Source organism: Hipposideros armiger, unplaced genomic scaffold, assembly GCF_001890085.2.
Source record: "Hipposideros armiger isolate ML-2016 unplaced genomic scaffold, ASM189008v1 scaffold_937, whole genome shotgun sequence".
Classification (NCBI taxonomy): domain Eukaryota; kingdom Metazoa; phylum Chordata; class Mammalia; order Chiroptera; family Hipposideridae; genus Hipposideros; species Hipposideros armiger.
The window spans coordinates 296061-308858 of NW_017732287.1; the positions used below are offsets into that span (position 1 = coordinate 296061).

The 12798-nt window shown below is 33.9% G+C and overlaps 1 protein-coding gene across 1 annotated transcript in view; it reads left to right on the top strand.

Annotated features, from left to right (window-relative positions):
* The window catches only part of DYNC1LI1 (dynein cytoplasmic 1 light intermediate chain 1), a 31124-nt gene extending 20543 nt beyond the window's left edge, over positions 1-10581 (top strand). Inside the window, exons 6-13 of the mRNA XM_019630733.1 lie at positions 1503-1596; positions 4326-4461; positions 4956-5067; positions 6605-6664; positions 6792-6836; positions 7646-7766; positions 8890-9045; positions 9632-10581. Coding sequence (XP_019486278.1) covers positions 1503-1596; positions 4326-4461; positions 4956-5067; positions 6605-6664; positions 6792-6836; positions 7646-7766; positions 8890-9045; positions 9632-9744 — 837 coding nt within the window. The 3' untranslated portion in view covers positions 9745-10581. The remainder of the gene's footprint in view (positions 1-1502; positions 1597-4325; positions 4462-4955; positions 5068-6604; positions 6665-6791; positions 6837-7645; positions 7767-8889; positions 9046-9631) is intronic.
* The last annotated feature ends 2217 nt before the right edge of the window (positions 10582-12798 follow it).

Genomic DNA, 12798 nt, shown 5'->3' on the forward strand with positions numbered 1-12798 from the left:
TTTAATTATTCATTTTTATAAAATAAAGTATTTTTCCACATTAAATTTTGATATACTAATATCCTAATATCAGAAGATTATGTACTTACAATAAAATAGACTTTTAAACACCTACCAGCACTCATTATATAATGTTGATATGCAGTTTTCAGGGAGTTTTTATTTATTAAAGAGGTTATGATAGGATTGCTAAAATCAAAATTCTGTTAATTTAGTTTTGTCACTATATACTTTATAATAAAATCAAATTTCCTTTAAAAACAATTTATTCTTCTCCCTATTTAGTCCTAAGTAGTATGTCTTTACTATTTGTAAGTCATGGAATATATGGAATAGTTAAGAAAATGACAGAATATATAAACACTTTTGAGATCTAAAATTACTGATACTTTTTGTAACATGAAAAATTTGTACATATAATTGAAGGAGAATATGGAATTTATTCTTTGGGATGACAAAATGATAAAAATTTTAAATATAGCTTAAGTTTTACTTTAAACACTACAAAAATTATCAATAACAAAGGAATGGAGGTAGCTTTAAAATAATCAAGTCAAGTCTGTTATCTGCTTTTCAAATGATGATTCTGGTTTAGTTAATTATTACTTATACCTTTTCTTTAAAACTGTTTTTAAACTGTCACACTGGAAATCTTTTGTGTGTGGTTTGTTTTGTTTTGTTTTGTTTGGCAAAGAGTTGTTTATTGGCAGTGTGCTGCATCATTATACAAGGAGACTGTTTTATGAATTTTTATACGTAATAAAAATTATATATTAGATTTGACCCCAAACTTATATTTGGGATAATGAACATTATTAAATGTATATTTTTAGATTTTATACTTCGAATTAGAAATGTTTTAGCGGAGTTATTTGGATATCCTGATGCTTGAACATGCCTTTTTTTTTTTTCTGTAGCAAGCAGAATTCAGAATTTGTTTCATGGATTGTACAAGTGACATTTCAAAAATAGCTTGTAATTTCCCCTTTTTTTGCTATTGGTGAAATTGTAGTGAGAGTGAATAAAAGCACCAGAAAAGAAATGAAGGTTACCTAAGAGTTATCAGATAAACAGAGGAACATAGAGGAAGTAACGAGAGGTGCAGACTCCCTGGATATACGTGTTTTATAGAATTAGAATAGAGTTTAGATCTTAAAAACTTTGTTTTAGGACATAAGTAGTTGAGTTAGCAAGTATTATAAGTTTGTCTTGTTATCCTTCTTTCCTTTATGTACTAAAACTTTATGGTGTTCTCACCACATTCAATATAACAACTCAATGCTTTTTAAAGAAATAAAATTATTCATTAGTCTTGAGACTCCAACTAAATGTCTCTAGACAAATAGGAGTAATTGATCTGCTAGGTCCTACTGTTTAGTCATCATATTAGAGTGGTAGTTTTGTTTTGTGATATTCCCCTACCCCAAATTGAACAGTTTAAATCATTATATTTAATTTTGATTATTTAATGTTGTATTGGTTTTTTAAAATTATTTTAACAGTGTGATGCCATTAGTGTATTGGAGAAAGAACATGACTACAGAGATGAACATTTTGATTTCATTCAGTCACATATCCGGAAGTTTTGTTTACAGTGTATCCTTTTAATACATCAATGGGTACAATGGACCTTACCTGCTAATTTTTTTTTCTTTTAAGAAAAGAAATTAAGTTCATGGACTTTAGAAGTTAAGTAAACTTTTTTTCTCCTGCCTCTGGTTGGAAATTTCATTTTAGTTCCCAAACCATTTATATCTGGGTATTTGGGGATATAAAAGCAAGTACTGAAGTATATAAAACTTTGGCTTCCTGTGTTTAAAGTACTGTGCTTAAGAAAAATAATTTATCAGTCTTATGTGGAAAATTCTAATGAGTTGGCATTGTAACATTCTTATTAAAAAGTGGGTATATATCACCAATATAATGTTTATATCCTAAAATGCTGGGGTGAAATTGTTATCAAACCAGTTTGTATTGTTATCTTTTTTTTTTTTTTAAGCCCAATGCTAAGTTATACATAGAATAACTCAATACTCAGTATAATTAATAATCCTTTAACTGGCCATTATACTATTGACATGCTATTTTAGAGTCTGAAGAAGTGAAACCAGATCTCCCCACCCTCCAAAATGTGGTATTTGTTGCGTGGACAGTGGGGCAAGGTCAATATGTACAATGTGTTTTAATATGTTTAGTATGTTGTTTCCACATGTAGTCTAATGGGGTGGTTTCAAAATCTGGCCGGGCCCATCTAAGACTGACTAAATTGAAACATTCAAGGGGAGGCTGGAGACTCTATACTTTTCACAAACTTTCTGAGTGATTTTGATGATCACAAGACTAGAAAACCTGTCAGAAGAAATCCTGTCTAGTCCAGGTTGCAGGGATTAGGCGAGCCAATGGGTAACCGTTACAAGTAACAGAAGGATCAAATGAGGGTTGTGAGTGAGTGCTCTTAAGAGAATTTCCTAAGGTACACTTCACAGCTGGAGTGCACTGAGAGCCGTCTCAGCCACCCCTCTAGGATCAGATACTCTGCATTCCCCAACTGGAGCTTTTGAGTCTGAAAAGTGAAGAAATGACCTTAGGAGTAGATAAGAATAAGAAGTAATATGTACATGTTTATAGTATCTGTAGATTTTCATTTTAATTAATGGACATTTAAGGACCACTTACAGAAAGCTTAGCTGAATAATGAGTAAGATTACTTGATACTGGTAGTTTCCCTTTACCCTTTTTCCTTCATTACTTTGTCCTGTCCATGGCCCTTTCTCATGTCACATCATGGTTGAGTTAAGTTTAATTAAAGGGCATTTGTGCACATAGAGTCTTTAAGAAGAAAACAAAAAGGAGTAATCGAAATAGATACACAAAGCTTTTTTTTTTAATCTTTGAAGATTAGAAAATTTGAGACCAGTGTCTTTACACACTTATTTAATGGTGTACTTGAAAATGTACCTATAGAAATGTAATCAGGAAGGAGACCGTCCACTAAAGTAATTGTACCCATTAGCAAAGCCCGTTGATTCTAAAAGAATATGAGATGTGAGAAGCCATTTACTTCAAGATAGTGAGGTCTCTGTGCCAATGAGCGTGGGCAACAGTTCAAAATCATCTTTATTTGTAAGTTAAAAAAATTTTAATTGCAATGCAAAGTTTTCAGCTGTAGAAATCTAAATTATCATAAATTGATTTTCATTATGAGAAAGATCCTTAATGAAAAGTTTACACTAATTAAGCTTTTACTTAAGATTATGATGTTTGTTTCTGTTTTATGGTAACGTCAGTATTATTTAGCAATACCATTTTCAGGTTTATAAGCCTTGGTTTATGTCCTAGAAAACATGACTAGCCCAGGTCAGAATTTTCTTTTGGCCTAAGCTACCGTCTCTCTCAGGGTACTCTGGCCAGTGCTAGAGCGTGGTCCTTAGCAGTGGTCATAGAATTTCTGATAGCCACTCTGATCTCATTATTTCTCAGTAGTCCCCGTGCCTCTTTTCCCGCAGGCTTCTTTTGATCTTTTGATCCACCTTTATGTTGTTTGAATAAAAGGTAAAGTTAAGATCTGCTTTAATTATATATCATCATGTGAGGTTGTGTTATCTCAAGTTTTGGTCATGAAATCTACTTTTGCCTTGGATCATTACCGAAAGCTTCCTGATAAGACCTATTGATTCATCTTTCTTTTGTGGGTCTCCTGAGCTTTGTCCCCGAGTTCCAACGAAAAACAGAAAAAATACGTCATGACTTTTCCGACAACCCAATAGTAAAAACCACAAGAGACATTAGTGCAAAACATTTTTGTTGAAAAGGCAAACAAAATAGGCCCCTCCTTCATGAAGTTTAGGATGCTTAAAAACAACAAATTGCCTCTTCATGTGCTTTAAATGTAGAGGTAGTAGAAGTGTCAGTATTTCCAAATTTACCTTTCCTTTCTTGGCTTAATGAGACTTTTGGTTTTATTGTAGCTTATTATAAGATGTTTTATTTGCATTTTAGCCTGTCTGTATTTTATACCTTGATATTTTTGACCACCATATAAAATACCTTTAGAAATTATTATTTATTTTTTATTTTAAAATTTTTTTTAGCTGAGCCATCCTGCCACCTCTTGGCAGCTCAGCTCGGGCAGGGCATTGAACCGCTGTTGCTCAGAGCTCAAACTCTTGAGTGAGCTCTTAACCAACTGAGCCACTTGGACGGCCCTTAGAAATTATTTTTTAAACTAACATGTATGTAGATGTAACTGTTAAGCTGAGAACACAGAATTTTGTGGTACCTGTTCATGGAATTTGTCCAAAAATTTCTTTAACATTATTATTTAGATGGTGCAGCACTTATTTACACTTCGGTAAAAGAAAACAAAAATATAGATTTAGTATATAAATACATCGTTCAGAAACTATATGGATTTCCATATAAGATTCCTGCTGTAGTTGTGGAAAAAGATGCAGTATTTATGTAAGTATACACTTAAATCTATTATCATGTATTGTTGCTACAACTTGATGGTGAGTCATTTTCAGTTTTGAGGTAAGACCAATAGACTCTTCCAGGAGTAGGTGGGAGTCTGTTTTAGATTCTTTTTATTTATAACCTGCCGTGATCTATTTATCATTACTTTTTCTATTTACTGCTGGCCTGAACCTTTTCAAAAGGTCTTGCTAGTATAGCTAAACTATTGGGTGTGTATCTATAACTATAGGGTGTTTAACTACTACTCCTTAATTGGTTATGATACATAAAAAAAGAAAAAAGCACCCAGTGTATTATCCAGACATTTTAAGTAGAAATTAGTAAACTATAACTTGAGCATTACAATAAAAAAGCTGATTAGTTTTCTGTAATTGGTCAAATTTAACTTTATAAAAATGTTTCCTTTAATGTGATCATGGCTTGAATGACGGAATGACTATATAAATGTTTGGGAATTTCTCATGTGCGTTTCTTTCCAGTCCAGCAGGGTGGGATAATGATAAGAAAATAGGAATATTACATGAAAATTTTCAGACTTTAAAAGCAGAAGATAATTTTGAAGACATTATAACTAAGCCACCTGTTCGAAAGGTAACAGTTTTAGCATATAGTCTTAATATTTAGGCTTTTAAGCTGAGGGGGAGGTCCATAATTTTAAGATTGTAAGGTAGAAAGGCAAAGGGGTCCTTCCATTTTTGAGGGGTTTCCAAGTGTAATATGGCTGTTTGTAATGTACCATTCAAATTAATAATCTGTTTTATTAAAATATATATTACCTATTCAGCTGCTGAATCATGACTGAGCCTTTGGCATATTTATATCAAGATATTCATATCAGAAAATACAAGTGCAGATTCCATATTCTAATGGAATCACAGTTGGTATGAGTGAATGCATGGATCTTGAATAGTTTGAATGATAGAAGCTGTGAACTTTTCAACCTAGAGCTCAGCAAAAGCCAAGAAAGCATTGCTAGAATAATTTTATTAGCCTCTACCTGTTGAGGCATATCTTGGATCTCCTCTGCAATCATCAGTTACCCATGCTCACCGCTATCCAGGAGCTCCCAGTTTCTTATATCCAATTTTAGTCTTGACTGTTACATGTCATTCTTATGACTATTAAATCGGGTTCCATAAGGTACTCTTCTTTCAATATCTTCATTTCATGTTGAGCAGTATATGATGTTCTATAGTTAGGTAGCATAGATGTTTCTATAAAGTTGTATAAAACTGAGTTTTTGCATATTGTACTTCTCACTGATTTATAATTTGGACATGTTTCAAGAAAAAGTAATTTTGATTTTTCATATAATAAGATTCTTACTTTAGAATCCAAACATTTACATTGAGCACCTGTCTTCTGTTTATGGGTAATTAGAAATAAGAAAATGTAAAATGTAATGTAAAATGAAATACCAATTGGTGTGGTTTTTGATATGTCTATTGAAAGAAATGCACATATCAAAAAAAAAAAAAAGACAAAAAACAATAACAGTATTCCGCAGTCTCTTTTTTACCAACAAGTTGTGCCTTGCTTTAGTTGTTTTTATTTATTCCACAAATATTTATTGAGCCACTGTTTAGGCACTAGGTGCTAACTAGGAGGGAAATGCTACAGTGAATCAGTACATATGCCATCTCAGAAGTGCTATGGAAATAAAGCCGAGGGGAGAGTGAGTGAGAGGGCTGGGGCAGGGAGGCGTGCCGTTGTCCCGAGGGGAGAATGTTGGAGGCTGCGGGAACAGAAGGTGCACATGCCCTGCGGCAGGAATGTGCGTGGGGCCAGAGTGCTAGGAGATGAAAGGCAGAGTTAAGATCTTCTGAGGCCTCACTCAGGCTACAGGCAGGACTTTGGATTTCATCCTGAGTGGGGTAGAGAGCACTTGAAGAGGGAGTTTGAGCAGAGGAGTGATGTAATCTGACCTAACCTTTTAAAAGGATCACTGGTTCCTGCGGGGAAAATAGACTGTGGCATGAGTGAAAAGCCACTTGGTCCTGTTTCCCTGAAATAAAAATGTAATGGCTCTTCTATCTGCTGAATTATTAGGAAAAATGAGTTGCAAATGTCCCCTGCTGCTTCTATTTCTAGACTCACTCATTTATGTGTTTCTTACTGCTCATTTCAGTTTGTGCATGAGAAGGAAATTGTGGCAGAAGATGACCAAGTGTTTCTTATGAAGCTACAGGTATGAAATTACATCAGAGGCAGACTTAGTATGGTTAATGGGTAAACTATTCTTGTATATATTTTCTTTAAAAATATAGCAGTACATGCTATGAATGTCTAACCTAGAATTCTTTTGTGTTTTTCAGTCCCTTTTAGCAAAGCAACCACCAACTGCAGCTGGAAGGCCTGTGGTCAGTATTACAGATTTTGACAAAATTATTAAGATGCAGTGCATATTGCTTTAGTCCTTTTTTCCTTAATCATATACATGTCTCATATAGGTGTGCTTTGATATAAACTTCAATTAAGAATTCTTCTGGAATTCATGAGATTTTAAAAGATAGACGTCACTCCCTCTGAGATTACTTAAATTGTAAAGATCTATTTTGCAGTGTGTGTTGTGTGTCAGTTATTGTGCTGAACCACTTATATGCGTTATTTTATAAATCCTCACAACAGCCCTTATGAGGTAGTTACTATTATTAGTCCCATTTTGCAGACAGGGAAATGGAGGCTTTGAAGGACATTATGTTTACCTGAGATTATACAGCTCGTAGGATGCATGTCCATATTGGGATTCAGATCTGACTCTCAAGCTTATACTCATAACCACACCTCATTATTCAATATGTTCTCCTTTTTCCATCAAGTGAAATTTAGTACAGTAATATCTTGGTTTGCGAGCATAATTTGTTCCGGAAACAAACTACTTGTATTGCAAGACATCGCTCGCTTACCACGTGAAAATGTATTCAAAATGTTTGCTTGTCTTGTGGAACACTCGCAATACAAGGTTTTACTGTATTCTCAAATGTGATGGGTCTCTGGTATTTTCTAATTATGAGAACATGATTGCTAAACATTTTTGTCAATGGTTTGCAGTGTAAAAGAACCAGTAGAACAGATGGGGTACAGTTGCAAAGTAGTTGGCTTTTATAATAACTTTGTGAAGTTGAAAGTTTTTGGTTTTAATAATTATGGCTTTTCTATTCTTGTACAGGATGCCTCACCAAGAGTCCCAGGGGGTTCCCCTCGAACACCAAACAGATCTGTGTCATCCAATGTTGCCAGTGTGTCACCCATCCCTGCTGGGTCAAAAAAAATTGATCCAAACATGAAAGGTACATTTCTCTTTTTCTTGGAGAAAACAATACAATACATTATATAATAGAAAGAAATGTACTTAGAATTGCCTTTTATACCACAGCTATTTTCATTTTTGTGCAATAGCTTCTAATCTTTGTCTCTGTGGATATAATCTCATAGTTAATCAGACTGAGAACCATTTTATAGTATAGTCTTAAAATGTCATTTCTGTGTAAGCTTTATGAAAGCTTGTGTTATATTTAATCATTCTCCCTTGGGTAGGTCATTGAAGAAATTCATATTTTTACAATAATAGGTTACCTGCAATTAACATGAAGAAAAACAATATGCAGAGTAGATATTTCTATAGGGATAATTGCCATGAGTGGGAGAAGTAGGTCAGAGTTTTTACATTTTTTTTTTTTTTTTTATAAGCTGAGCCATCCTGCTACCTGTTGGCAGCTCAGCGGCTGCTCAGCTCAGGCTGGGAATCGAACCGCTGTTGCTCAGAGCTCAAACTCTTGAGCGAGTTCTTAACCAACTGATCCACTCGGCCGGCCCGAGTTTTTACATTTTTATACCTTTTGATAATGTTTTTCAAGTAGATTGTTCAATTTACGTCATCAATATCGAATGTTGTAATTTTGCCACAGTCTAATCTGTATTTTTAAAATACTAATAAGAGTTTCCCCCCCAGTATTTCCTTTCTATTTGTATTTCACTTCTTGGCTTGTTTATTGTTATCCTTGCCTCATTTATCTCTTGGAACTTCTACTGGTTTTCATACAGGATTAGGTAACTTTTTGTAATACTTGAGGCAGATATTTCTTAAGGTATATTTTAGAAGAACCCCTTTCAAAGGAGATATATATATTGGCATTTAACATATGTTTGTTTAAAATACCTTTGGCCTTTTAAAAATAACATTCTAATTTTTAAATAATTACCTTACAGTTTTAAAGTTTACTCATATTTTGTTTTATATATGAGTAGATAAGAGAAGAAGTTACCCAGCTCTAAAGATCAAACCAAACTTGAATTCAGAATATGCATCATTTAAATTTGAAGTCTGTTATTCATTTTCTGTATATGATTACTATGATAATTTGTACAAAAATGGAATGTTTTGATTGAAAGTTTTTGTTTTTTGTTTTCTAGCTGGAGCTACAAGTGAAGGTGTCCTGGCAAATTTCTTCAATAGTTTGCTGAGTAAAAAAACTGGTTCTCCAGGAGGCCCTGGTGTTGCTGGTGGTAGCCCTGGAGCAGGGGCTGGAGGTGGAAGCAGTGGTTTACCACCATCTGCCAAAAAGTCAGGTATAGTGACCTGAGGCTTTTTTTTTTTAACAGCTTTATCGAGATATAATTCACATACCATGAAATTCACTCATTTAAAGTGTACAACTCAGTTTTAGTATATTTACAGTTATGCAAACCATCACCATAATCTAAGTTTAGAATGTTTTCATCTCCCCCAGAAGAACCTGCCAGCCTGGAGTATTTATGAGAAAGGGAAGGGGAACAATTAGTCAGTAGGAGGAAGGCATTTCTGTAGGTGCAGAAAAGCTAGCATAATGATGCTAATTCTAAAAAGTGTTAATTTTCAGTCCTATATTCATAATAATCTGATTTCTTATCTTTGTAAACAGTTGTTTGGGATACAATGTTGCTTTAGGCCCAGTCCAAGGTTATTTTGCCCTGTTCTAACATTCCAAAGGTTTGAGGCATCCTCTGGGATGGCAGCTTTGACTCCATTTTAAAGTAGCTCCGTTTATATATATTTTTTTAACGTTAGTATGTAGATAAAGTTATTGAAACCATTGGCAGTTTTTAAATGAAGAGACATGGGTATAAAAGATACATTGACTTATATCTAAATCTTGTTTCTTTTCCTTTAATGTAGGCCAGAAGCCTGTCCTATCAGATGTTCATGCGGAACTGGACAGAATTACACGAAAACCAGTTCCAGTTTCTCCTACAACACCTACATCTCCTACGGAAGGAGAAGCTTCGTGAAGATACCAAATAAAGCCATTCATTCAGTTCTGGAATAATGTAAACTTGCCTCTGCCTTTTCCTTCAAAAGTGGAATTAGGGAGCTGGAGTGCTTTTCCAGATGGACTAAATTTTTCTTTTTGTGTGTGTGTGGTTGCCCATTTTTATAAAAGGAGTGATACAGAAGGAAATTATTCTTCACTAAGTAGCACTGCTGTTTGCATCACCACTTTGCATAAGAAAGTAATTTCGGATTTCAAAAAACTCAAAATTTATAGATCTGAAATATAGCCATGCAGTCATTCTCCAAAGGCTATTTAAAACACATCAGAGGGTTTAGGGAAGGACAGAAAATAATATGCTTTGGGCATTTGACTGACTTGGGAGTCCAAGCTGATTTTAGTTAAGACTGTCAAAATCATTTTTTTAAATTATGTGTTAGTTTTACTGGAAAAGAGAAAATGATTGTCAGATTTTTCACACCATCATAAATATACCACCACACATGGAATATGCCGAGAAAACTATCAGGTAGCATTTGATACACTAGGCATTGTCTCAATCCATGATCCTGTAAATTGTCATCAAAATATGATTTCAAAATATTGGCCAAGATTTGTTTTGTGAGAAGAAGTAAAAGCACACTGCCTAAATGTGTAAAAGAAAAATGCAGAGGTTCTTAAAATGTAAAGAGGTAACAGTCTGGATTTGTCTATATATATATGTCATATATATGTATGTCATATATATATGTATATATATATATATATGGCTCTGCCTTAATATACCCCTTTTTTGTTTGTGACTTTGAACTGTAATCAGTTAATAAAGTATTTATTCTCTGCATTCAGGTTCAAATAACTTGTTGCATTCTCTTATATTTAATTTTGTATTTATCAGATAATAAGATTTGTGAGTATTTCAAAGTGTTCCAACTTAATAGGATTATTGAACATTCTGATCTAAGAGACAGTGAGTACATGAGATTCACTGTCCTGTAAGTTACCTTAAATTGGGAGTTTACCTTGATCAGCACATTTTTCCCACATCTGGAAATGAAGAATCTTATGTTATTCCTAGTAGATAAAAATACAGCTTTTATCATTATTTAATGGGCAGAAGCTGTTTTTAAAAGCTTGGCAAATGCACTGACATGTAGCTACTCTCTTACAGGTGAGAATACCTGTTAGAAGTTCCACCTTTTCAATACTCAGTTTTCAATGCTTGTTTTAGAACATTCATGAGAACAGTTTCATCTTACTGAAGTTCAGCTAAAGAATGTATGTGCATTTGACCAGTTGAGTCATTTTAGATAACTGGAAAAGTGGTTACTATACTTTAAATTGTTCTTTATTACTACTTCAAAATATGTATTCCAAAGATTTTTTTTTTTCAACAAAATGTTTGAGGACAATACACCTACAGTCTCACATAATCCTTTCATTAGAATCTTAAAGTCTGTTTAGTTTTATAATAGTATTTGGCTCCTAATAGTTGAATATAAGTGCTAAAAATATATGAGAGGGTAATAATTTGTTTCAATGTGGGAAAAACTTAGGATGTTCTTGGGCACGGAAAAATTAATTTGTGAAAACATTTTGTTTGATAAAATATGAGATGAAAAATGCCATTGATAAAATGGTTAGTCCAGAAAGGATTCTACAATCATGGTGTAAAGACCAATTTTTCTAAATTAGTACTTGATGAAATTAGTGAAAGTAATGAAAGAAAGAAAATGGCAGACTGTGTGTCATGCTATACTTTGATATGTCTGCTCTGTTTACATGTTTACACCAACTCTTTTTTCTGTGTGACATTGGAAATGTACTAGAAAATCCTTGCAATTAATTGGGTTGTTACCTGAAATGACAGTAATTGTTCATTTTATATGAAATTCAGCTTTAACTAAACTAAAACCTTGTGCATATCACATTTAAACCTTAAACCTATTTCTTTCTCAATTTTTGCAAGGAATTTTGTTTTTAAAGTACTTTTTATTGACGTTTACAGTACACAGACCGGTACAAGTTACAAGTGTGTATGGTTCAAAGTACCACAAAGTGACCACATATAACCAGCATCAAGATCAAGAAAGACGACATTACTAGCACCCTAGATGCTTCCTGTGTGCCCTCATCCGTACCTGCACCCATCAAGTAACTACAATCCTAATAATTCCCAAAGACATTGATAAGGTTTATTTTTAATCTTTATATAAATGGCATATTAGTGTTTATATTCTTTTTGTGCCAGGCTTCTTTCAGTATTAGCTCTGTGGTTCATTTTGTTGCATGTAGCAGTAGTTACCCATTCTCACTTTACCATTATGCTCTACTGTGCAAATATACAGTAATTTATCCATTGTGTTATTGATGGGTGTATATTAGTTTCCTCTTGTTGCTGTATCAAATTCCCAAAATATATAGTGACTTACAACAACACACAGTTAGATTTGAAGCCCAAAATCAGTCTTACTGAGCTAAAGTTAATGTGTCAGCAGGGCTGGTTTCTTTTGGAGGCTCCAAGGAGCATGTTTCCTTCCCTTCAGCTTCTAGAGGCTGCCTGCCCTGCATTCCTTCTCGTGGTCCCCTCTCCATCTTCAAAGCCAACAAACGGCGTTGTATCTTCAACTCTGCTTCCATCACATTGCTTCTCACTCTGACAGTACAGACTCCCGCATATCAAGATCCATGTGATTAAATTGGGCTAACAAGGTCTGAGAAACGCAGGTACACTTCCTTACTTCACACTTGCTTGCATGGTTTCTGAAGAGAAATTGGATTTAAATCTTATCTTTGCTCCTCCATAGTTGTTTTTCATTCCCCCCTTTGGCTTCTTTCAAGATTTTTTATCTTCAATATTATGAAGTTTGAATATGATATGCCAAGGTATAATTTTATGGAGATTTATGGTTAGTGTTTTCAGAACTTCCTACATCTGTGGTTTTGTGTTTGACATTAATTTGGGGGAAATTCTCAGTCATTATTGCTTCAAATATTTTTTCTGTTACTTCTGGTGTTTCCATTATGTATATGTTACATCTTTTGTAGTTGTCCCACAGTTTTTGAATACTCT